The sequence below is a fragment of the Gopherus flavomarginatus genome, chromosome 7 (genome assembly GCF_025201925.1).
Source record: "Gopherus flavomarginatus isolate rGopFla2 chromosome 7, rGopFla2.mat.asm, whole genome shotgun sequence".
Taxonomy (NCBI): Eukaryota; Metazoa; Chordata; order Testudines; family Testudinidae; genus Gopherus; species Gopherus flavomarginatus.
The window spans coordinates 101,328,508-101,355,629 of NC_066623.1; the positions used below are offsets into that span (position 1 = coordinate 101,328,508).

The window sequence follows — 27,122 nt, forward strand, 5'->3', positions numbered from 1 at the left end:
ATAAGTGCCTTGAAATACAAAAGGTTGATACCTTTAGAACTAAAACTACTCAAGTAACCAGAATCTTGTTACATTATGTCTAACTTACTTATTTTAAAATAGAATTTTCTGGTCCAGTTTGCCAGTTAAACAGATTTTGGTTAATATTAATGAGAAATTAAGGTGATTATTTTGACCATCAGGAGAGGGGACTATATTATTCCAGAAATACAAAAGAAGCAAAGAATTACAGGGATGCATCCAATTCACTGACTCATCCAAAACTACTATGAAAGACTTCTTGAATATGGATAGGTCAAGGATAGAATGGACATGGAACCTTTGCTCCACTCCCGACACTAATAATAATAAAAAATGATCATAGCTAGCTATTATATCATGCTTTTCATCATCAGATCACAATGCTCTTTAAAAAGGAGGTCAATATCATGATCCTGGTTTTACAGATGGGGAAACTGAGGCACAGAGCGAGGACGTGTCCTGCCCAAACTTACCCAGCAGGCTAGTAGCAGAGCCAGGAGTAGAACAGAGGTTTCTCAAGTCCCAGCCTATCCACCAGTCCACACTGTTTCCACTAGGCCATACTATAGATGCACAATTCCAGTAGGTCACACTACAAGTACAGTTATATAATGGACACAATTATTGCACACACTACCACAAAAAAATAAATTAAAAATGGAGGGCTCATGAAGAAAAAAAAAAAAAGAAGTCCCAGCTTCCCCACAAAACAGGAGTCACCAAAACCCCTCTCCTCAATAATGAGGGCACTCCCACTCTTTCAGGCACAATACTTTTCTACCTTAGCTCCTTAGCATGTCCGTATGAAACACGTCACTCTTTCCACACTGGTGACTGGGGCAACTGAGCTAGTCTCAGATGACCACATTCTGAATTCACTAAAAGCATGGAAAACTGGGACAGTCCAAAAGGGAGTGGAAAAGCAGGAAAGAGTCCTGTGGCACCTTATAGACTAACAGATGTACTGGAGCATGAGCTTTCGTGGGTGAATACCCACTTCGTCAGATGCATGAAAGGGAGTGGGTCTCTCTCTTGATTTGGAAAAGTTTCAGTCATAGGGCAGCATACGGTCGCCTCTGGCACAGGAAGTTCACGGACACTTTGTCCTACTTAAGAAATTAAAATATCATCCCTTGTTCCCTAAGATAAATTCCCCTTTTTCCCAAATGAGTCTATGTCTGAAGTCTTGGGTTTTATTTTATAAACAGAACCCCAAACCCCGGCACAATCGAGGATATTGCCTCTGCCACATGGGCCATGATGCTAATCAGTGCAGCCTTGTAAAAGATGCCCAGGCCCTTTTCTTTCCAGAGAGAAGCCTGATTTTTAGACCAGGCATCTTTTGAAGTTGGCACAGAATGTAAACAAGGACAAGCCGAACACCAGAATCCCAGCCAAGGAGTATTCATTAGTCATCATGGCAGTGCTGGGAAGGAACGGGAGGGAAGTTGATCACAAGACCCTGAGCTGATCCAGTTACTGCATCTTATTAACCCCCTTAAAAAGACACACACTCCTTTAACAGAATCATTTCACTCTTACCAGCCTGTTCCTTCTAATATATTCTCTAACAAGCACCAGTTTCCCCCCACAAACTCTCTCTCTTTCAAGTTTTCAGCACTGAACTATCTACCGACCTACATATGGTAGTCAGTATAGACCCCCACTACCTTGCCTTGAATGAATTTATCCCCACAACCTGTCTGTGAGGTAGGGAAGTGCAATTATCCCCATTTTACAGGGGAGGAACTGAGGCACAGAGACTAAGTGACTTGCCCAAGGTCACAAGAGAAGACTGTGGCAGAGATGGGGCTTGACCCCAGCTCTTGTAAGTCACTGACTAGTACCATAACCACTGGATCATCCACTCTCCTGTTTTACTAATAGCTTCCATTGGTCCAAATCAATCAGGAGATGGATACCGCCTTCTGTTACACTGGTGCACATCTGAATGAACTCCGGTGATGCCAAAGGAGTTATTTTGCAGTCAGTGCTGTGTAACAGAGCAGAATCTGATCCTAATGTTGTGCAAATGTTATAAAAGGGTCAGATCTCCAGTTGGTGTAAACTGGCAGCAATTCCAATTTACACCAGATGAGGAACTGAACTCAGGTATTCAATAGCATGATCACAAGAGAAAGAAAATCTATGTCCTTTCAGTCTGGTCTGTTTACAGGAATTTCTGTTTTTTTAATATATATTATATACGTAATAAATCTAATAGTAGTTGACCACATCTCACCAATGTTTCTTAAAGACCACAAACATCTTCCTTTGGGTCTGTGTAATGTAGACAATGCCAATAAATGTACGAATCAGCTTCTTATAGAAATCATTTTATTTGGGCTAGGTTCAGACGCTGAGATCTCTGTGAGGAAGCCACCTGCAGGTAATTTCTCTTCCCTCACACAGAAAGGAAAGTATCAACTGCCTGCATGGCAACATCTTCTCTTCCAGAGACTCCAAGGGGCCAGTAGCTAGAGAGTAATGAAGCAGGGTATCTCTGCAGGACTTTAAAAAAAAAAAAAAAAGGCTGATCAAATTTTGTGTCAATCATTTTGTCTGAATGAACCATGTAGACTTTCAAATGGGATCTGAACCTTAGGTCTCCTCATCCCATTCTAGACTTCTGAAGTTCTTACTTTCACTTTCCCAGCATTTCTACCTTCCTATGTACAGTAGGTAACTGTATTCTTTCTTTTACAAGCACACCCTGTGCCACATAGGACACACTCCATCTCTGTTATGGATCAGTTGATATTCTTAACTATGATTCCAAATCCTGTTCCACAGCTTTAATTTTTTTTTAAATGGTTAATCTTAAGCCAAATAAATCCACTGGAGCCTCTACCTTTCCAATGAGTGAATTGCTTTTAATTAGAGATATCCCTAAAGCAAAATCCTGGATCAGAACACCCCTGATGTGGAAATTTGGACGTGGATCCAGATCTGACTTTGCAGCCCAGCCCCATTCTTGTTTGTTTTGCAGTCCTTTTTAACGAGATTTCAGAAGCATGCAGAAGAGGGGTGTATCTCTGACAACAGTTCTCCATTCCACAATACAGTCACCTGTAGCTGGACCAATTGTGCATGGAAGATTATTTTTTAAGCTACCTTGACTCAAAACACCATATAAAGAAAAAGTTAGAGGTAATAGGTGGAGGAGGGTGGTGGTGAGTCATACTCACCATGAGTAAAAGTGCTGAGCCTTTGAAGAGCATTACTAACACATCTGAGAAAAACAACTCTCTCCTCCCTCCCCCCCAATAGCTTTGTTGAAACAAGCCAGGTGAAAATCTAAATGTCAAGACTGATGCCCAACCTTTCTATATTAAAAAAGTGTCCATACAATTTTTTAAGGTAGATCCCAGCTGGGGAAACATATCAACCCTACAAAAAGCAGCACTGCATATCATTTAGAACAAAGGCCTTATTTTTCATTGTTCCTAAGTAAGAATCTTAGAAAATGAATCCGTTTTTGTATAAGGAAAATCCCAGACAATAATTCTCTGTGAACAGCTGGAGTTTACTGGAAACCTCTAAAAATACAGCAATTTTGAACTCGTTCTATGCAGCTACTGGATGCATGGTGTCTATCATCAAGACAACTAAAAGGTAGTTGTTCAAATCTCAGAATATATGTTTGAGCTGCCTGCCTTCAGATACATAAGGATATTTCTGTGGATTTTATGTAGATCCATAGTACAACTCGTAGATATGCAGGGAGGAGGATTCAAAGCCAAAGTTATACAAATTTAAGCTTCCAAACACACGGAACTGTTTAAGTACACAGTTCCCTGATCCTGCAAAGTATTATACATGTGGTTAACTCTACACATTGTAAGTAGGCCCACGGAAGCCAAAGGGGCTATTCACAGTATGTAATGTACGTGTGAAAGTCTTTGACGAATCAAGGCCTCAGACCTGTACAAATGGTAATGAAGCAGGAGCAATGGAGTGTGTAGAAATGGAAACATTTCGCAACAAAAATCCCTTCAGGATCATGGTTACTCTACCAAGGTATCCATCAGCAAAACTTACAAGATTCCTCTTTTATTGTGGACAAGTTCTGCCACTTTTACTCACACAGACTAGTACTGTGCCTCACTCTTAGTAGTCCCACTGAGAAAGGGTGCAAGAATCTAGCCCTTGGTTTGTTCACACTTGCACAGCACTTTGAACAGATGAAGTACACAGTCAATTTGGAGTATACACCAGTATTCTACAGTATCATTCATAACAATTGGTGAGATTCAGCCCAGCACAGAATTCACAACCCAGCAGAAGATGGGCCCAACACAGCTTTAAGTCACCACTGTGCCCTCCCAAATCTGGAGCAGAACTCAGACAACTCTGGAGATCCAGCTAACTTATAGCAGCCTGTCGCCAGCTGATTAGGGACAGCATCATTGCTGAGAAACTCCATAGCATTACCCTGACATAACATCACACTCAAGCCCTGTCCCTAACATACCTCTTATGACCGGGTTTACAAATGGAATCTTGATGACAACCTGATGTTGTCCTCCTTAGTTCTTGCACTTGGAGAATTCTCCTATCTGGATCTGGGAAGTTTAAAACTCCTTTTCTGCCTCTTCCAGCCTCTTTACCTGATGCACAAGGGCTGGAGAGGAGGCTGCAAATTTCACCCAATAAGCTAACAATAGCATTACTATAGTGCTTGAACCATCGGAGTAGAATATTGTGGTTTATTTATAAGAGCTCTCTACCCTCGCATTATTGTTATTTGTATTGCAGTCATGTCTAGGGGGCCCACTAAGCGACTGGAGGCCCGTTGTACTAGACACTGATCACAGAAAGACTGTCCCAACTGCAAAGAACTCACAATTTCTTAACTAACAAAAGACGACAGGCAGATGTAACAAAGAGATGGGAGAGCACCAGGTAACAGTAAGAGGACTATGTTTAGTGTAGTAAGCAGTGATCCAGCAAACCACTAGCCTTCCTACAGTCTAGCGTTTTGTGGGAAATCACAGCAGCGGTGAGTTTTAAGGAGTGATTTGAAAGCAGACACAATAAGAGGCTTTAACACATAAAGGCAGCTTTATCATCTCATTATCCTGGTTTCCATCAATCTTCCTCACAACTTCAGCAGCAGTTGTTACCAAACATTTGGATCCATCAGGTATTACAAGCAGGATGGCTGCAGACACAGCGTAACCCTTGCAATTTAATCTGATCATATGTTTCCCCAAGAGAGACCTAAGGATTAGTCAGCATGACAGTGAAGTTTTCCTTTTAAGTCTGGGGGAAGACTGTGTTGTTCTTTCCCATCTGCTCTCCCAAGCTGCAGAAGGCTGGAGGTTAAGTGATCGTGTTACCAACAAAAAACAAACACACACAAGGGATAGAAATATTTTATTTAAAAACTTTCTGCCAAAACTATCCAAGAAGAGGATGAGTGGCCCAACTCTTGTACCCCCTAAACTGGCAACATGACTGTCATTAAGAGAGATGATCGCTGGCTCAACATACTAAACGCCGGTGACTTGATCCTCCTACTTTCAAAGCTGTTAGTCTGTATCCTAGTGGGGTCAGGTTAAGACTGAATTACAGCACAAGCAGCTAGTTTCTGGGTCTGAATGTGCCAGACAGGGAGGACTGTTGTTCCTCAGAGGAAGAGAACATTTAAAAAAAAAAAAGAAAGGCAGATCTCTTTTACACAGAGTGTGACTGCCAACATTGAAAGCGGGAGGGAGAAAGAAGGCCTGGGAGTACTGTAACTTGATGCATCACAGCTATGGATTTCTCTCCTCTTAACAAGGTAAAAAATAGCTTTTTTAACACACCTCCATTTGAAACCATCTCCTTCATTTAACAATGATCTGGAAATGCTGTGTTTCAGGAATTTCCCTGTGTTAGAGTTACACACATTGTTCAGATAATACACGGAGTGCACGCCTTTTAGCTTCCCAAGTCTTTACCATGCTGAGAACATTTCACGTTTTACTTATGTATTTTTTTAAAGTATTAATCATCTGGCCCCATGGCCTAGTGGTAGTGCCCAGTATGTTTGGGGAAAAGGGGGGGTTGAGTCCCACTCTGCTCTCTTACTCACCAGGTTGTCAGAGGGTGAAGTACTACAGAGGGCACTCACACTCCAATGAAAAATAGCTCAAAATTATCCTCTCCAGCTTGCTAAGTAGAATCACTGGAAGACTGCAAGGACTTATAGCCAGGTAAAGTGGTAGCAACAGGCACATATCTTCTGTGCACCCAGGAGCTCTAGGAGGAAGCCTGTCTCACAGTGCTGTCTATGGGGTGGCAGGTCCTGCCCTATGCCACACTCATGGGCAGAAACAACGCGAGGGAGGGGCAGGAATGGTCACATGCCCATCCCTAGATGCCCTGGGGGGGCACATTCCAAAGGGGTGTGGGAAGTTACAGCTGTGCTCAGGTACCTGCCTCAGGTCAAGAGAGTGCCTTCCTGTGCTCTGCGGCTGCTTGCCCTGCCCTGCCCTGATGAGCTTCTTTCTTGCATCGAGGGGGGCAAAATTGGAGGGAGGGAGCAAGGAGGAAAGTGGGGCTGCTAGGGACACTGGGAATGATCGTGGGGGATCATGAGGGGTCAGCATAGGCCGGGGCTGGGAGTCGGAGTGGGGGAGGGAGTGGCCGCAGCAAGGAAACAGCCACGTGGGCCTGGATGGATAGGCATCTGGTATTTTTTAAAGACTGAAACAAAGAGAAGCACCGAGGACATCTCTGGCTTGTAGGGAAAGAGTAGGGTAGAATCTGTGTATGTAGTGGTAGCCCAGGGGTGAATGCTTGCCCACTCACTCCATTGCCCTCCCAGAATCCCAGGTCAGAATTAAAATACTCTGGATTTCCTCACTCACATGATGAGTCCCTTAGGATTAATTATGGTAGGACCACAGTTCCCAGGAATTTTCTGTTCAGGCCATCGTGTTTGCAGACTAGTGAACTTCACCTTGCTAAGGCCCCTACTATTGGGGTTAACAAGAGCGTCTCAAGGCCATGGGCCAGCTGTATTCTCTGGGCTGGGGTGTAACTGCCAGAGCTCTCTGGTTGGATGCTCAAGTGGTTTGAACTGGGACTTTCTAACACGTCCAGGGCCCCTTCCTTGTCTCCTTGCCCCTCTTCTGAATGGGCAGGTCTAAACTGGGGAAATAGGCAGTGTTTAAAAACGTGTTTCCTAACCTGCTTGAACTATCACATTTTTCAATAAAACCTATTTCCTAGTCTAGATGGGGGGGCCAATGTCATAGCCCCACATTCCATTCTTCCCTCAGGTATAGGCTTTACAGAGGGAAATTGATCTATTGTATAGTAAGCAGGGCTGTAGGTGTGTTTTCCAGCAATGTGTCTTTTGGTTTTTAATTATTCACCCTCTCTCAGAGCCTTGAGACAGAAGCAGTTACCTACTGTAGTGTCCTCTGAGAGCCACAAACCCCTCTCCTGTTTCTGCTGGGAGTGTGATTTGTAGCTAATGCTGGAAGAGCTGCACAGCATGTTCAGCTGATGGCCTCTTTTCACGGGATGCCCTTAGCAGCACATTCCGAGGTGGCACCTCATTTCATATGTAAAGTCTTTTGAGTGAGGAAGTTTGGACAGGTCATGTGGTTTGTTTGCATTAGCACTCTGGTTTCTGTAGGTCTACAGCATATGTGCCCTATTCCCAGAGTAGCATTTTGGTGGTCTTGCTATGTAACAAGAGATCCACTTCCAGCTCATATTGGAAATACAAAAAGTAGCGCTGATGGCAATGGTTTCACTGCAAAGAGTTTGCCAAGAAAGGAAAAGGACAAAGTGATGTTAGCTGCTTTCTCCCACCAGGTGCAAAGTACACAACAGGTATGCAGTGATCCTGAGTGTTACCTTACTGCATCCATCCCTGCAGTGGCTGAATGTTACATTCTATCACAATACGTGGATACCTAATTGGGGCTTATAGAAGTTAGAAGCTGTGAAAATACTGTATACAGAGTGGGGTATTAGAAAGTATACTGTATTGTATACACTGGTGAGTTGGAAGGTATGGCATATTGTGTACAGTGGGGTATGGGAAGGTATGCTATACTGGATTGTATACAGTGAGATATTGAAAGGTATGACACATTGTTGCACTTTGAAAGCTAGGGGTATAATTAATCTGTTGCAATTCCCCTGACTCCAGTGAAATTACACCAGGGGTAAAATTGGCCTAGTAGATTTAATTCTTTTTTCTGTACTGCTGGAAAAATATCTTATGGCTTACATTGTTCCAGAAATCCTCAGCAACATACAGTTAGTTATTGTTTGCTCCCTGCACTTTAATGTAACAAAAACTAAAATGAAAAGAGTGATTTAAGGCTTAAACCACAAAGGAAGCAGGTCAAATGTACAATTGAATTGACTGAGCAACACAATAGGTGTCCCAAAGCTGGGCTGCTAAGGAGAACCTGGTGTCTTGTGGAGAGATGCAATAGATCTGCTCTGCTCCCAAAGCCAAGCAGAAAGTAGCAGGTCAGCGGTGATGAGGAGGTAAACCTGGTCTAAGATGATCACACCATTATCCATCTGTGGTATTACAGACCTAGGGGCAGCTCTCTGCTTATGCAGCACTGAGTGAACTTGAAACAGCCAAAGGAATTGCCCCAGTGCCAGGCCATGGCTACACTGGCGCTTTACAGCGCTGCAACTTTCGCGCTCAGGGGTGTGAAAAAAACACCCCCCTGAGCGCTGCAAGATACAGCGCTGTAAAGCCTCCCTGTAAACAGTGCCGCAGCACTGGGAGCGTGGCTCCCAGCGCTGCAAGCTACACCCGTAGAGGATGTGGAGTACGTGCAGCGCTGGGAGAGCTCTCTCCCAGAGCTGGTGCTCCAACCACACTCACACTTCAAAGCGCTGCCGCGGCAGCACTTTGAAATTTCAAGTGTAGCCATACCCCTGGTCTAAGATGATCACACCAGCGCTTTGAAGTTTCAAGTGTAGCCATACCCCCAGCGATGGTTCTACTGCCATCTGCATCTACTGTGCTGGAAACCACTGCGTGGCACAAGGGAAAGCAAAGGCTTTGCAGAGGCAAGGAGGAGACAAAACACGTGAGGGAAGGGGAGGAGGCAGAGCTAGGCTCTGATATACCCAGTTCTCAGCTGGCTTAAGGTCCTTGGGGGATCTTGCCACTTGGGCACAGTGGAGAATTAAGCCCAAATCACTGAAATAAGCCTCTTGGCCTGGTATCCCCATTTATATAGCTGCTGTTACAGGAAAACAGTCTTGCATTTTTAGCCCATGGCTGGTCTTTTAAAATAAGCATAGCACAGCACAAACTCATCCCTGCGGCACCTCCTGCGAGTCGTCCTTGGGAATTAGCTCTTTAACCCAGGAGTACCCTCTGCAGGCTAATGATCCACTTGCTGTTGGCCCCCATGTCCCTCCCAGGACCCCGGTGCCCTTATCTCGGGGTTCTGCCTCCTGCAGTACCCCACAGTCTTACTGGGTTTCCCCATCCCCTATCCCCACATTGCCTCAGTCGTGGCTACTGCCAGTCTCTGTTTAGCCCTTATGCCCTGGGGTGGACTGCAGTCTATCAGCCAATCACCACAGGCAACAAGGGGTTTGGACTAGCTGCCTTTACCACCCTCCGGCTGCCTCTCTGCAAGCTCTATACCTAGGAGGCCAAGAACTACGCCCTGCAGCCCAGGCAGGACCAGCGTTAGGGGTTTGAGCGCCCTAGGCGGACAGGAATTTCGCAGCCCCGCGCTCTGGTCCCGCGGCTCCGGTGGAGCTGCTGCAGTAGTGCCTGTGGGCAGTTGACTGGAGCCGTGCGAGGAGCCGACCGTCCGCAGGCACGACTGCAGCAGCTCCACCGGAGCCGCGGAACAGCAGACCCTCCGCAGGCACCACTGCGGCAGCTCCGCTGGAGCCGCCTGCCGCCCCCCTCCGGCAAAATGCCACCCACCAATTATTCTGGTGCCCTAGGCGATTGCCTAGGCTGCCTAAATGGTAGCGCTGGCCCTGAGCCCAGGGAGTTGCTGGCCTATGGCTTCCCAGCTCCTAAGGCCTTTTCCCAGCAGCCAGGCCTGCCTCCCTCTCAGGTCAGAGTGAAACTGCTCCCTCTCACTTCCCTGGCCTTCTTATAAGGCCTAGTTGCTTACTTTGGGGTGTGGCCCCAGCTGCAGCCACTTACCCCAATCAGCCAGGGTTTTATTCCCCGGCCTAGCCCCCGCCCTCTGCAGGGCTTTTCCAACCCCTTCTGGGCTGGAGTGGGTGTTCACCCTGCTACAATAAGTAATACAGAAGTAAAGCTGGATCAGATGTCTCATTGGTTTGATGGGGATATAGCAGCTCAAGGGCATAACATTCTCATTCACTTTAGCAGGGTTCAAAGCCAGCTAGATAGCAAATCAATGACACATTTTTGTGCACCGTCTGAGCAAGACCTTGCTAATTTGCGTTTAAGCCCCCATTCTATTGTCCAAAGTGCACCACCACAATCTTTAAATTGTGCCCCCTTACTATCAGCAGTTACTAGTCGCCTAGGCTCACAGATGTGCTTATACAGCACAACTAAGACCATAATTTTTAGCATTCTGCGAGCAGATGGAAAAGAACAGTAGTATCTCCCTTTGTCCATCTTCAGCCAGAAAGTCGGTGGCCAGAAGTGAAAGTCATGCATACTTTCACAAAGCACTGCCGTGCACGATATCTCTGTTTGGAACCTTGGGATTCATCCTCTTGACACTAGTGCAGTTCAGACATGCTGTGGGGCAGCTGAGAGGGAAACTTCAAACTACAAGCTCTTTGGGACAGGGACAGTCTTTTTGCTGAGTGTTTGTATAGTAAAATGGGGTCCTGGCCTATGACTGGAGCTCATGGGAGCTAGTGCATGACAAGTAACAAGAACACTAAGTAAGTTCTTACAATAAATAATACTCTTGCCAGTGGTTGGTTGTTTCATTTGGTTTGTTTTAAACTAACCTGATACTGGTCCAGTCGTGGAAGTGAGATTCTTGACAGCTGGCGGCTTGTCTTAAGCAAATGGAAAGAGAGAAAGTCCTAAGCTGAACGCAAAAAGGTGGGGGGCAAGGGAGACCTGCCCTATATTCCTGGAGAATCCCAGGGTACATCTATGCTGAAAAAAAAAAAAAAGATCGGGAACAGTGAGTCTCAGAGCCTGGATCAACTGACTCAGGTTCACACTATGAGTATAAAAACGTTCTGACATTCTGGCTTGGGCTAGAGCCCGGGCTCAGACTCTCCCCCAAACCGGATTTCAGAGCCCAGAATACAGCCTGAGTCAGAACATCTACAGTGGGATTTTTGGCCCTATAGCACAAGCCCGAGACAGTTGACCCAGGCTCCGAGACACAGTGTTGTGAGTCTTTTTTTGCAATGAAGACATACCCTTAAACTATGCCGGGTCAGAGGCTTGGTCTACACTACGCATTTAAACCGATTTTAGCAGTGATAAACCGATTTAACGCTGTATCTGTCCACACTACGAGGCCCTTTATATCAATATAAAGGGCTCTTTAAACCTATTTCTGTACTCCTCCCCGACGAGAGGAGTAGCGCTAAAATCGGAATTACCATATTGGATTAGAGTTAGTGTGGCCGCAAATCAATGGTATTGGCCTCTGGGCGGTATCCCACAGTGCTCCACTGTGACTGCTCTGGACAGCAATCTGAACTCGGATGCAGTGGCCTGGTAAACAGGAAAAGTCCCGCAAAATTTTGATTTTCATTTCCGGTTTGCCCAGCGTGGAGCTCTGATCAGCACGGGTGGCAATGCAGTCCCAAACCCAAAAACAGCTCCAGCATGGACCGTACGGGAGATACTGGATCTGATCGCTGTATGGGGAAACAAATCTGTTCTATCAAAGCTCCGTTACAGAAGACGAAATGCCAAAGCGTTTGAAAAAACAATCTACAGGCTACACAGTGCTGCATGACAAGCGTAACGGGAAGCCAGAGACTCAAATGGACGCTCATGGAGGGAGGGAGGGGGTACTGAGGAATCCAGCTATCCCACAATCCCCAGCAGTCTCCAAAAAGTATTTGCATTCTTGGCTGAGCTCCCAATGCCTGTAGTTTAAACACATTGTCCGGCGTGGTTCAGGGAATAGATCGTCAATTTACTCCCCCCGCCACGTGAAAGAAAAGGGAACGAAATCGTTTCTTGACTTCTTTCAATGTCACCCTATGTCTACTGAATGCTGCTGGTAGACGCGATACTGCAACAGTGAAGAGCAGTATCCACTCCTCTGCCCTGCCCGGTTGCAGACGGTGCAGTAGGACTGGTAACCGTCCTTATTATCAACCTGTTAGTGCTCCTGGCTGGCTTCAGGTGAGGCTGGCCGGGGGCGCCTGGGTGAAAATAGGAATGATTCTCGGTCATTCCCAGTAGATGGTACAGAAAGGCTGGTAACCGTCCTCATCATAGCAACTGGGGGCTGAGCTCCATCAGCCCCCTCCCTTTCATGTGTAAAGAAAAGATTCTGTCCTGCCTGGACTATCATAGCAGCGGCATGCTGGGCTCCTCTCCCCTGCACCGCTTAATGTCCTGCCTGGACTGTCATAGCACCGGAAGGCTGCCTCCCCCTCATTTTATCTCACCAACAAGTCATTGTTTCTTATTCCTGCATTCTTTATAACTTCCTGACACAAATGGGGGGGACACTGCCACGGTAGCCCAGGAAGGTTGGGGGAGGAGGGAAGCAACGGGTGGGGTTGTTGCAGAGGCACCCCCCGTGAATGGCATGTAGCTCATCATTTCTGCGGGATCTGACACGGAGCGGCTGTGTTCTCTGGTTCTCTAGTACACTTGCCCCATATTCTAGGCAGGACTGACTCTATTTTTAGAAACCATAAAGGAGGGATTGACTCGGGGAGTCACTCCCAGTTTTGCTTTTGCGCCCCCGGCCGATTTCAGCCAGGGGCACCCATGATAGCAGCAGACAGCACAGAAGCACAGATAACCGTCATCTCATTGCCAATTTACACCAGCAGCAGACAATACAGAACGACTGATAACCGTCTCTGCTATCATGCAAAAGCAAATGAATGCCGCTGTGTAGCGCTGGAGTATCGCCTCTGTTCGTGGCATCCAGCACACATACAGTGACTGTAAAAAAAAAAAAAAAAAAGCTGAACAGGTTCCGTGGTTGCCATGCTATGGCGTCTGCCAGGGCAATCCAGGGAAAAAGGGCGCAAAATGATTGTCTGCCGTTGCTTTCCCAGAGGAAGGAATGACTGACGACATTTACCCAGAACCACCCGCGACAATGATTTTTGCCCCATCAGCCACTGGGCTCTCAACCCAGAATTCTAAGGGGCGGGGGAGACTGCGGGAACTATGGGATAGCTACGGAATAGCTACCCACAGTGCAACGCTCCAGAAATCGACGCTAGCCTCAGACCATGGACGCACACCGCCGAATTAATGTGCTTAGTGTGGCCGCATGCACTCGACTTTATACAATCTGTTTTATAAAACCAGTTTATGTAAAATCGGAATAATCCCATAGTGTAGATGTACCCTGATTCCCCTCTTACACTAGTTTTACATAGTTACAACTCCACTGACTTATACCAACCTGAAAGTAGAATCATACCTTATGTATTTTTTAAATAGCTAGTATTGTATCTTACTAAACGTTCAAAAGTACTTGTGCATCTGTGGTGTAATACTCTCTTTAATCAGGATTTTAAGTAATTTTCTCAAGGCCACACTATTAATCGCTCCCTACAATATACATAACACACACTGATATTTGAGGTTAAAGTCTGTGCTTTTCTGGGATTTTTTTGGGAGTGATTTTATACTCATTGTTCATTTTTAACAAGATTTATTAGATCTCACATAGGCTGAAAAAATGTTTTGTTTGGGGTTTTTTTGGTCAAAAACTGCAGCAATTTCATTTGTCAGTGAAAAAATATTTCAATGAACTATAACTTGAAATAGGTAAAGCAATCTTGCTTATGTTCCAAAAATGGAGCACAAGGTCAATTAATTGATGGTTGTAGCAACATACTGTATCTGAGGATTACAGCGCTCACAGGAACGACGGTGTTCAGGAATGTACACTGGAAGTCGGAGATAGGTTCAAGATGTTTTTGAATAGGCTAAATCACATACAGATGTACATACAGTATATCCAGTCAAAATGATTTAAGGCAGAAACATGCACAGGAAAAATAGATGAAGAAAAACAAATCATGCAGTTATAATTAACATACCTTGCAGTGACACCTGTTGCTTTCCATGATAAGAAATCTGGAAGATCAAAGAAGTAGCCTGCCTTTTCCCAGCAAGACTCTCTTAAGTTCTGACAAAATTTAAAAAGAAATAGACGTGAGTTGCAATCATGGTCTGCCTTCATTTTTAAAAACAAATTCTAAGTCACCTGCCAGTTACCTAAAAGAACTCTCATTTTTTCCTAACGTAACTCTGATCATGCCGCTTTTCAACCTGTGACTACTCCACTGACTTTAAAATGATTTACTGGCTACAGTGTTGGGTTTTTTACTTGCCGGATGGTGCTAATGAGAACACAGTTTTCCCAAATTTGGGTTTACAGAGTTTAAAAATGACAGTGTGGAGCCTTCACCTGCTAAAATTAACAGCAATTTCCCCTTTGGAGCGCCACTATATCAGTCTCCTTTTAAGTTCAAAATGCAAGAAGAAAAATAAAATAAATCGAGTGCAATAATCAAGGCAAATACTAGCAAATACTCTTAGCAGGAGTGTGGTCCCTGAAAGCCCAGGACAGTAATATGGCGTTGCCAAATTACTAAAGACCTCCCCGCCAGGCTTGATAGTCTACAGAGAACCTCAATCTGTAGTCAATCACTTGCTGGTCTATCTGCAGAGAGATGGCTGTTCTCTTTGTTACCAGCTTCTAAATTTAAGACGACGACGGCTAAAATTAACAAAATATTTTCTCAATATTACTTTTCCATGTAAGCAATCATTGTACTTGCCATCAAGATGTCAAATGATAAAGAATGGATGAGGATGTGGTCTGGACAACTGTGAATCGGAAGGGAGTTTTCCCAGGAGTTGGTCTCTATTAAGATGTGGTATATACTATGAAAAAAGTGCAAGAATCACTGGCCTACAATATATAATGGCCCTGACAAGCAGCCACTTATCAATCTATCAAATTGTAAGTAACACAGTAACGAAACTATTACCATAACTTACTGCTGCCAAACCCAAGCGTTCAAAAATCATGAGTCAGGCCTTCAAAAATTGTGAGTTGGCTTTAAACAACAAAAAATCCCACAAGATTTTTTTTTAAATAAATTGTGGGCCTTTTTGTTTGCTTCTTTCTTTTTGAGCCTTTTTTTCCTAAAAACAGGAGGTCTTGAAAATTACTTTTTTTTTTTTGTAATGACAGCTGAGATTCTCACGTAATTACATGACTCCCAGATCTGGGACTATATGTAAAACATTAATTATTAAGAGACTCACACTAAAATCATTGGGTTTACTCTTTCCTTCACTCCATGATTGACAGTGGCTGTAATTCCTGATTGTAAGAACATAATGTCTCAAATTTGTCTTTGAGATGCCTAGTGCATTAAGGGCAAATCTATGTGCTAGTAGTTTTGTTATTAAACTGCTGCACAGTAAGTACAGTGCACATTCTTGCTAGTAACAGAATTTTTTTTCCCTCAGAGAGAGCGAGGGAAAGTGAGCTGGAGCTGGAGAAAGTGATAATGATGAAGAAATAGTCATATGCAGGTAGACTTGGAGGCTTAGGGTGCTGTAGGTTGGACAGAGGTGCTTGGCAGAGCTGCGTGGAGATGTTTAAAAAAAAACCACTTACCTTCACTATGCTTAACTTTTAGGAGTGCTATGCGCCTTCAAAAATGTAGTAAAGCATAAGTACCAATAGTAATAAATATAATTACCATTTTCTTATTCGTATTACAGTAGCTTCCAGCTTCCCCAACCAGGATCAGGACCCAGTTGTGCTAGGCATGTACAAATATAGTAAAAGATAGTCCCTGTTCCAGAGAGCTTATACTCCAAATAAATATAAAAGGTACTTACAGTTTAACTAACTCTGTGTTCAGCACAACACAGTACTATAATCTTTTGACTCCATTTATTATGTGATTGCAAATTTAAAGTCTCAAAAAGTTATTGGGGTTGAGTCTGTAAGGCCAATAATATAGGAAAATGTCGTTTCAGAAATTAAGAAGTAGCCAGGTAAACAATGAAAACAAGAGCATCATTTTGGTTTTGGATCATCCAAAGAATCCAGCTCCATATTCTCTGAGGTTTCAACCCTTTAGAGGTCTCAGGAAGTACTGTACTCCTCTTGAGGCCTGAAAACAAAAGCTTCAATCACAACCTTCAATCATAAAAAGCACTAGTGTTGGATGCCTATTTCAGACCACTTTCCTCCCAGACATGTATGGCTGCTCGTCATTAACTGTGCATTTGCCTCCATGGCTAGAATTTGGCCCTTTATATTTTAATTCAAAAGGCTAGTCAGCCTGGCTTTTTTGACAATATAAACCCTGAGCTACTGGTAGAAGTAGGATTTCTGTCTGGTAATCTTGTGTGTACGAAAATAGACACCAGGCTAGGATTAATCATGTAACTCAAACAAACTCAGCTATTCAGCAAAGAGAGTCACTGAATCCTGGTTTCATTATTTCATGAATCCCCAAAAAGTTACAAGTTAGCAACCCTATGGTATGGTGTTTCATGGGTGCCCAAATGATTCATTCTTTGTCATGTTGATGCTATGTCATTACTAGCTAGCACAGACAAAAATCATATCATGCCCTGATGCATTTTTCAAATGAGTATAAACATCTCCATATTCTCTACACTTGTTGAAGTTCACTACTTGATTTTCACTCCCAGACAAGGAATCCACAACCACATTAAACGCATTATGGAAAAGTCCCAAGTACATTCTCTATGCCATATTCATATCCTGCGACTCATCCTCCAAACTCACGTTTAAAGAAAATTAATTCAGTCCCTGTGTTTTCCTGGGGCTCCTCTAAACTCTCCTCCATTCATTTTTCCTTTCTTCATGCCCAAACCATATACTACAGTTAATCCTCTTTCTGAGACTGTCATAGAGGACCCTATAAACACCATTTCTGAAACAGCTTGGGGTGACACATTTGAACAATATGAAGCTATCTCCTCCCTTGGGTGTTTACCTTGCTGCCTCTTCAGCATTCTTAGCACCCTATGGGAAGTAAAGAGAGAGAGAGAGATTGGGAAAACAGATCAACCCTAGCTCTTTGGTACAGCAATACTGCACTGCCACTGTGTCTACATACCAGCCTCCATCTTTGAAACAAGAGTCCCAGTCTCTTTCTTTAAAAAATAGTTTTTCAAATGGAAAACGATGGACTGGTATCTGTGGTAGTACAGACTACAGTCCACTCCTTATCCACAGAACAAAGCTTTCTCACATTGCCTTGCCAGCGTGCTTCGGCCTGGACTTGGAGGGTTTGCTTGTCAGGGTGCGTGGCTAGGTCTCAATTGAGTGAATTTGTCCCTGGTGAATGTTTGCTTTTTAATGCTGATGAATATGTTATGCTTAAGGATTAAGTGAGCACCTAGAGCTCCTGCACAGGGGCATATTTTTTTACTATTACTTAAGCCTAAACTCAATAAAACAGGCTACAAAACACGTACTAGATGGCACGGACTCTAAGCCATTACCAATACGGTTAGCGTTTGAAACAGCGATCTAGTGGGGAAAGGCTAGTATCTCATATCCCATTACCGCCCACCTGCATCATTAGAATCCCAGTGACCCTGGGATTGATGAGAGGTGGGCCAGAAGCAAAAATCCCAGGTTCAAACCAGCGTATCGATCTAAATTCCTTGGCTGCTCATCATCTCTAAAAGTGGGCTGTATCAAAGGCCCACGTTCAAACATCTAAATTTGGAATGCGTGAAATCGAGGTTTTAAATCAGAACTCCGTGACTTGAGCACGCCCTTACTGTACATGAAGTTGGCTTACTTTCCGGCAAAGCCAGAAAGCTGTACAGCCACCTAAACCAGACAGAACAAAAAAAGCCATCTGTAAAAACAGCGGCTCAGAGAACATGGATCAAGGAACCATTGCCCTGCGACCACCAGCATACCAGCCATTTGCCTTCCCTCCATGACCAACAAGCATGGTTTTAATGGTTTGTTGCTGTGCATTCCCTTCTCCATTTGGCTGGTTATTGCAAGCAAAGGGTGGACAGAAGGAATAAGTCTAAAAAGGAAGAACAGAACAGTAACATCTAGTGAGATCCTTGGGCAATCTGCCAGAAAAAGTAAAAGAATGATTCAAGAACCATCAGTCTTGGTTATTAATTGCAAAGGAATTATACCCTGGCAGTTTGCTCTGTGAGGAGATTCTTGCCAAAGGGAGGATCTTCTTTGCCTGTATTCCCCATGCAATAAATGAGGTGTGAAAGAAACACCTCAGAATAGATGCATTTCATTTGGACACAATTACAAAAGAAACACTTACTCCCAATCCACCCCACCCTGAACCAGAATATGCTACAGCACCACTGATTTAATGGGGCGAATATTTTTTAGAAATAATTTAAATGAAATGTCATTAATCTAAAGAAAAACATGCCAACCTTCCTTCGGTTTCTGGCACAATCCACAGCAAAATATTCCAGACAGAAATTAATAAATATGGAATTTTCTTCTGCTACTTCTGAAAAGAATGCACAATACAAAAATTCTGTATTGCAAACAAATTTCATTCCAAATTAACATTAATTTGTTTTGTTCATGTTCACCTTTTTTGTTTTGTTCACTTCCACAAACATTTATTGAGTTTTTCTGACAAATATTTGCAGCAAGTGAAATTCAAAGTTGCATGCATAAGTATTCATAGAAACCAAATTTTAAATTCGCACGCATGCATATCCATCCCAGAAGTACTTGTGCACTCATCCGATCAGGGAACAGACACAATACCATGCAATTTAGCTGACCAAGCACAACTAACCGATACAGCTTGAATAGTGAAACCTCACAGAGTACTGTTTGTGACCACTGCAGAGTTAAATAATGCAAGAACATTTGTCAAATATTTTTGAATAATAAGTAAATGTGAGGAAAGAGTCTGTTTTCAGACTGTCTGCAAGCAGAAGAAGAGGCTGATTTTAACCTTTAATGTGAATTGGGAATATAAGCCAGGAATATTTATAGTACTTCCAATGAGGTTTACATTTAGAGTTATCTCACTGACCTAATCAGAAGGTTTTTTGCCTTGTTTATCCATCATCTAAAAAAGCATTCCTGTATATTTCTGAGAAGAAAATTAGTCTTTCTTCCCATTTCTGTCTCATCCCTAATGCTCACAGCAAGCACATTTCAAAGTCAAGTGTGAAATTATGTATGGAAACCAAATTTTAAAAATCACGTGACAACCCTAGAGACTGAATTCTTGTTTACAATAGCACAGGTGCTCCACAGACAAGAAACAAGTGAAGTGTCCCACAGTCCCCTACGAATTTGCTTTCACCATGTTCTACCAAGGCCACTCTATGGGTTTGGAGTAGTTCAGTCTGATTGCCCATTCATTCCTTGGCCAGGCAGCTGAGACTCAAATAAAGGTTCCATTTCATCCCTTATGTGGTGTCGATTTTGTGACATGGACACCTGCTTGCTGGGAACTTGGTCAAGACCCCCTCACAAATAATTCCACACAGACTACCAGCCATCAGATGGTGAACTCATTCAGTTACTACTAAAATAGACTGCATTTGAATCTGTGATCTAGAAGTTAGAGGTCCTATATTCTAGACTCACCAGAGCCTCAATGATTCAACCTTTTGTTAATCCTTTTTCTTGTTTTCCCCTTTTTCTTTGTTCCAAGTGAAAGTGTGGAATACATTAAGAGGGAGACCATGGGCCATGAAGACTCTGCATATGAGAATGGAAGTTTGAGAGGAAAACAAATCCCACAAAATAAAAGAAAGCAAAAGAAGAGCAAATAAAAAGGAACCAATCAGGGCCACCCGGGGGTGGGGAGGGCAAGAGGGGCAATCTGCCCCAGGCCCTGAGCCCCAGGGGCCCCAACAAGAGTTTTTTGGGGCCCCTGGAGCGGGGTCCTTCACTCGCTCCGGAGGCCCCAGAAAACTCTTGTGGGGGCCTGGCCCCCGGAGCTTCTTCCTCTTCGGGTCTTTGGCGGCAATTCAGCAGCAGGGGGTCCTTCCTCTTCGGGACCCACCGCCGAAGTGCCCTGAAGACCTGCAGCAGGGGGTCCTTCCGCCCCGGGACCCACCGCCAAAGCTCCGGGTCTTCAGTGGCAATTTGGCAGCGGGGGTTCCCCGCTGAAGACTCCAGGCCCCCCTGAATCCTCTGGGCAGCCCTGGAACCAATTATGATTTGGAGGGGAAAATACAACATAGCCCTAGAAACAGCAACCCTGAAAGTAACAGGAAACCAGCAAGAAGTAAGGATCATCATCTACTTCCCAAACTATGAAGTCATCTCAGTCCTCTGGGTGAATGAGGTCATCGTCCACTTCTCCTCTTCTGAATCAGAGATTGGATGTAGAAAAGTTCCATTAGGTCATCTTATCCCCTCCCTACCCCCACTGCCAACCAATGCAGGATAAATTTTTTAAGGTATATTCTTGAGTGGTGCTTTTTCTTCTTTAGTTTTAAATTACTCAAGTGATAGGACTTCCGTCCCTTCCTTTGGGAGATATAACCACTTGAAAGCTAGCAATATCACTCAAAATTACTTGCTTTGAACTCTTCCTGTCCAGAGACATTGTTTTTTCTTAATTCTACAATAAGGAAGGTGCAGGCCAAGCTACAGTAAAGATGTTTGCCACAGATTCCTCTGAAGTCTGCAGACAGGATCTGCTCATATGGTTTCCCAAGGTAGCAGATGGTCTTAATTAACATAATAGAAAGGAAAAGGTGAATAATTTGGATTCTTTTATGATATACACAAGGAATCTGCAGTTCATATGCAGTAAGAAGATGGTGGCCCACAACTTGATTTAACATCAAGATTTTAATTCAACTCTACTCAAACAGTATCTCATGTAAACCAATCTCCTAATTTATCTTCTGAACAAAATAACTTTGCTGACAATTGTGTTCAACTAATTATTCTTTCTAGTACTGGCAAAGTTGCTAATATTTTTGGCCCAGTGGTAGAGCAAAAGTTTTGTAATGCAAAGGGCCATGTGTTATATCAGAGCTGAATTAGCATCTCCACATGGAACAAAGGAAAAGTCAATCGTCCATCTTGAATGACAATCCATTCAGAAAATCTTCTGTAGTTCTTTCAGTACTTCATAGTTTTGAGCAGAGGATATGCAGTACCTTTCTCTATATCTTCTTAAGAGCTTCTGTTTATGTCGCCATAATACACAAGATGTACTTTGCCACTGAGTTTATGCTCCATTGGTTCATTCTTGTGCCAAAGGAGGTCTGATAGAATTCTAAATGGCATAAGAGGTCTGATAAAATGGAAAAATAGTACAGGAGGACGCAACACTGTACTGGCTTTAGAGCCCTAATCCTCAACAGACAGCTGTTTGGGAAATACATACTATTATAAAGACATCATCTCTTGCATTGCTAAGTACCAGTGTTTTTGCAGCCTCAGAAAATGTTCCCGTTAAAGCCAAGAATGGTATGTTGCCCAGAGGATGGTGATATAGCATTCCAGTACCAAACATCACAGACTTGTGCAGGCATGGAAGATGTACATGCTAGGACAAGTGAATTAGTGTTTTGCTACAGGAATCCATATTTAGGGCACAGATATTAACAAATGTAACAAAAAAAATGTTGATCTGAACCCGTGATATAACAAAACAGCCTTCCAAGGCATTCCTTGTCTTAGTGCTCTTGAGAGCAAACTTTTTATATATTAACCTTTCTTTTTGGAGTTAAAGAATGAATACAAAATCATTTCACTGATTCACCACACCTATTAAATATCCTTGCTGTATAGGATATGAATGGGACAGTCTGCATCTCAACCACAGCAGGGTTTGCTTTCCTTTGATATGTTCAGTATTCCCATTCCCAAGCATTCAAAAATCATGAGTCAGGCTCACACAGTCATGAGAATGGTTATAAAAATGAGGTTTAAAAACTGTTGGCTTCTTTTCATTCCTCTTCAGGAGCTGGAGTGTTTAGGTGTAATGATTTCAAGATTGTACTCCACAACCATGAGGGCTAGAAACTTACTTTATTTTAAAAAATGAAAGATGAGATTCTCACGAATCACAAATTCAGGATTTGGCACTTTATGAAAAGCAATAACTATTGAGAGAGTTGGCAACACCGTTAATGCTCATTAATAGCGGGGGGCAGGGGGCATGGGATAACATTAATAGAAAAAACAGAATATATGCCACTGCAGTATTTTTCAAAGACAATTATTTATACCTAGGCCAGCCAGAATAGATCATTTCCCTTAATCTCATTTAAACCACATAACAGAGTACTTTTTACTTTTTGATTTTGGAGAGTTGTCCAAGCCTGACAGTATTCCAGGACAAAAAAAATTAGGGGTGACATGGAACTGTGCTGGCATCAGTAACAGAAAACACAAACCAAAATACAACCTGCAGTGTGGCATAAGCTACAGAAATTAGAAGTCACAAAGAAAATGTTTCCTTATGCTGAAAGTGCAGTCAATAGAAACATTTCACCAATGACTAACCTTATGGATCACCAGCATGTGTTCTGTGCAATGCTATGCTAATACTGGAAGAAAAATGTCTCCAGTTAAACAAGAAATTTGGTGCAAAGAGTAGCAAATCCTTGTCCCACTCAAGAGGATGTAAGCTTTGCCATTGACCCAATGGAAATAAGATTTGGCCCTTGTATTAGCTCAGATTATACCTGACCTGTTCCTGGATATAAGGTGTCCCTCTAATGCAGCAACCAAGTAAATGCCAAGCAGATTTGCAGACCATCTGCTCTGGGGAACACACGGACTGCTCCTTCCCCATCCTTCTGGAGGTGCACAACATGCACCACAAAGGGACAGAGATGGACAAGGAGAACGAGGCAGACCCCTCTCTGCCTCCTTATGCACTGCCCAGAGGACACTACGTAGGGGAAAATTAGCAGCATCTCAGAAAGGGATGTAGCAATGTGTGAGCACCATTTCAATGTCCTGGCATTCAAAAAGGCATTCATTCTGCAAAATCCCCAGGACTGCCTGGCTTCACGTGGTCCTTATTATTGGATGGAACTTCCCAGCCCTTAATGAATAATGAACAGAGTTCCACCTTACAGAGATGTCCATCTGCAAATACATCAGCTGAAGGAGCCCTGCAGTTGTAAAGAACTTTGGAGACTTGTTCATCTTGCCACCACATTAAGAGAAAGTCCTGTGTTACCGCACTCCAGTGAAGATCATCCACAGGATTTTAGCATCTAATTTTTCAATAGGTGTCTGACAAAATCATGTGCTAATTATATTCTGTTCTTTCATTGTTAGTGACTGGGTTGTGCCCCAGATGATGTTACACAGAGACAGCATCATCTGGACTGATGTACAGCACCTTGTTTATCCAGCAAATATTCTGAAGACATACACTTGCTGAGAGAAGGCAGTGGGGGAGGACAAAGAATGAGCTGCTAACCACAAGCCATAAACAGCAGACATTAGCACTGTCACAAAGAAACTCAAAGTGGAAAATAATCCCAGAGAAGGAACAGCAGTGGCCTGAAGTAGAGATGTTTTTGGTGCTTGAACCAAAGGTACAGTTGATGTATTTTATCATTTTAAAGTAAAAAAAAAAAAATCCCTGTAAATCCCATTTTACAGAACTAGCCCAAGAACATAGGCTGGATTGCAGGAAAGACTTAGATTAAGCTAAGTACAGTATTGTGCTTTCATGCTACTCTTGTCTTTATTTTTTTATTTCTCTCTACCCACTCCTATTTTCTCTATATATATAGTGCCCATCTATAAAAAGGGAAATAAAAACAACCCAGGAAACTACAGACCAGTTAGTTTAACTTCTGTGCCAGGGAAGATAATGGAGCAGGTAATCAAAGAAATCATCTGCAAACACTTGGAAGGTGGTAAGGTGATAGGGAATAGCCAGCATGGATTTGTAAAGAACAAATCGTGTCAAACTAATCTGATAACATTCTTTGATAGGATAACGAGCCTTGTGGATAAGGGAGAAGCGGTGGATGTGATATATCTAGACTTCAGTAAGGCATTTGATACAGTCTCGCATGATATTCTTATAGATAAGCTAGGAAAGTACAATTTAGATGTGGCTACTATAAGGTGGGTGCATAACTGGCTGGATAACCGTACTCAGAGAGTAGTTGTTAATGGCTCCCAATCCTGCTGGAAAGGTATAACAAGTGGGGTTCCGCAGGGTTCTGTTTTGGGACCGGTTCTGTTCAATATCTTCATCAACGATTTAGATGTTGGCATAGAAAGTACGCTTATTAAGTTTGCGGACGATACCAAACTGGGAGGGATTGCAACTGCTTTGGAGGACAGGGTCAAAATTCAAAATGATCTGGACAAGTTGGAGAAATGGTCTGAGGTAAACAGGATGAAGTTCAATAAAGATAAATGCAAAGTGCTCCACTTAGGAAGGAACAATCAGTTTCACACATACAGAATGGGAAGAGACTGTCTAGGAAGGAGTATGGCAGAAAGAGATCTAGGGGTCGTAGTGGACCACAAGCTTAATATGAGTCAACAGTGTGATACTGTTGCAAAAAAAGCAAACATGATTCTGGGATGCATTAACAGGTGTGTTGTAAACAAGACACGAGAAGTCATTCTTCCGCTTTACTCTGCGCTGGTTAGGCCTCAACTGGAGTATTGTGTCCAGTTCTGGGCACCGCATTTCAAGAAAGATGTGGAGAAATTGGAGAGGGTCCAGAGAAGAGCAACAAGAATGATTAAAGGTCTTGAGAACATGAGCTATGAAGGAAGGCTGAAGGAATTGGGTTTGTTTAGTTTGGAAAAGAGAAGACTGAGAGGGGACATGATAGCAGTTTTCAGGTATCTAAAAGGGTGTCATCAGGAGGAGGGAGAAAACTTGTTCACCTTAGCCTCCAATGATAGAACAAGAAGCAATGGGCTTAAACTGCAGCAAGGGAGATTTAGGTTGGACATTAGGAAAAAGTTCCTAACTGTCAGGGTAGTTAAACACTGGAATAGATTGCCTAGGGAAGTTGTGGAATCTCCATCTCTGGAGATATTTAAGACTAGGTTAGATAAATGTCTATCAGGGATGGTCTAGACAGTATTTCGTCCTGCCATGATGGCAGGGGACTGGACTCGATGACCTCTCGAGGTCCCTTCCAGTCCTAGAGTCTATGAGTCTATGAGTCTCTCTCTAACAAATAACTTAATTCCATTATTTCGGAAGCATCTGAGATAACCGCAGCTGGAGATGGGACTCTTAATGGGGTGGGGGCTGGTGTTCTGAACATTTTTTATCACAGTGCTTGGCTGGCTGGCTGGTTCTCGCTCACATAGTCAGGGTCTGATTGCCATATGTGGGGTTGGGAAGGAATATTCCTCTCGATCAGATTGGCAGTGACCTTGGAGTTTGTTTTGCCTTCCTCTATAGCATGGGGCACAGGTTTCTTGCCAAGATCATCTGGGTGTATCTCACTTAATCAATTCCCTGCCATTGCATGGCCCTCAAGCACTGGTGCACCTTGGTCCCTCCCGTTCTCCATCGGTGGCACACAATCATTTTGTCTCCTGAGGGCTGTAATACTTTGGTCTACTTCTGGCTGTTGGGTTTAGTGTGCAGAGGACTGGGTGATGCTGGTGGCCTGTGATATACAGAAGGTCAGACTAGATGATCTGGTAAAACTCTATGACTATGACTAGCTTCTTTATTCATTTTCTCTTACAACAACTTCATTTTCTCCTCTCTGTTACTGATCCTTTCTATGATGTCTAACCCCCCCACCCCCCGCAACATTGCTGCTGTTGACAGTAGCTGCTGCCTGGTCCCATTTCACCTGTAGGTGGCTACTCCTCCTTGTTGCCCTTTGTAATGGTGCTCCATCTCTCAGGGTGGGGAGGGGGGATTTCTCTCCCTTTTGGCTGTGACTGCTTCTCCTCCTCAGGGATCTTGGAGGACTCCTCTATTGCAGGGCTATGATGAGTGGCTCCTTTCTTCCTGCTTGTAACAGGGTGTTGGCCAAAAAGGTTCTGGCCAGGCCCTTGTTAGCCCAGCTCCAATTAAGGGGTATTAATTGGTACTGGCTGGGTGTGGCTCGGCAAAGGGCCAAAGGAAAAACACCTGTGGGGCTTGTGCCCAGCTCTTCCTCCACCACTCTTCCTGAAGACTCAGAAGCCAGCTGCTTCTCTAGGCTTGGCTACATTGGAGAGTTGCAGCGCTGGGTGGTGGGTTTACAGCACTGCAACTTAGTAACTGTCCACACCTGCAAGGCACATTCAGCGCTGCAACTCCCTGGCTGCAGCACTGGCTGTACAGCTGGTCTGCTTGGGGTGTAACGATTGCAGCACTGGTGATGCAGCGCTGCTCATCAAGTGTGGCCACCAAAAACGCTGTTATTGGCCTCCAGGGTATTAAGAGGTATCCCAGAATGCCTGCTCACAACAAACCGGAAGAATGGCTGAACTCCGAGCTCCCCCGAGCTGCTTATCTAAAAAACAAACACAGCTCCTGTTTGCTGGAGCGAGCGAGCAGAGGCAGGCAGGGGAATTGCTTTGGAAGGTTCACAGCTGTTTGCTTGAAGAGAGAAGTCACACGGCAGAGGGGGAGGGAGGAGTCCGTGTTGAGCAGCTGCTTATGTGGTCTGAAGGCTATTTAGGAGTGCATAATTTGCATTTAGTGAATAAGAGAGGGGTGGGAAAGGGCTCGAAACTTTTAAATTGATTGCAGGTTGGTGCTGTGTATCTTCCAGTCCTTAGAACTTGCAAGGCAGGGAGCTGACAGATGCAAAAATCCACTCTCTCTCTCCCCCACGTTCCCGCTCACCCCCCTCTTTTGAAAAGCACGTTGCAGTCACTTGAACGCTGGGATAGCTGCCCACAATGCACCACTCCCAACAGCGCTGCAAATGCTGCAAATGTGGCCACACTGCAGTGCTGGTAGCTGTCAGTGTGGCCACACTGCAGCGCTTTCCCTAC

The 27,122-nt window shown here is 43.8% G+C and overlaps 1 protein-coding gene across 3 annotated transcripts in view; it reads right to left on the bottom strand.

The window, feature by feature from the left end:
• The window catches only part of FGGY (FGGY carbohydrate kinase domain containing), a 201,323-nt gene that overhangs the window by 147,511 nt on the left and 26,690 nt on the right, over positions 1 to 27,122 (bottom strand). For all 3 annotated transcript variants that reach the window (XM_050962008.1, XM_050962009.1, XM_050962007.1), the window contains exon 5: positions 14,224 to 14,312. In XM_050962008.1, coding sequence (XP_050817965.1) covers positions 14,224 to 14,312 — 89 coding nt within the window. The remainder of the gene's footprint in view (positions 1 to 14,223; positions 14,313 to 27,122) is intronic.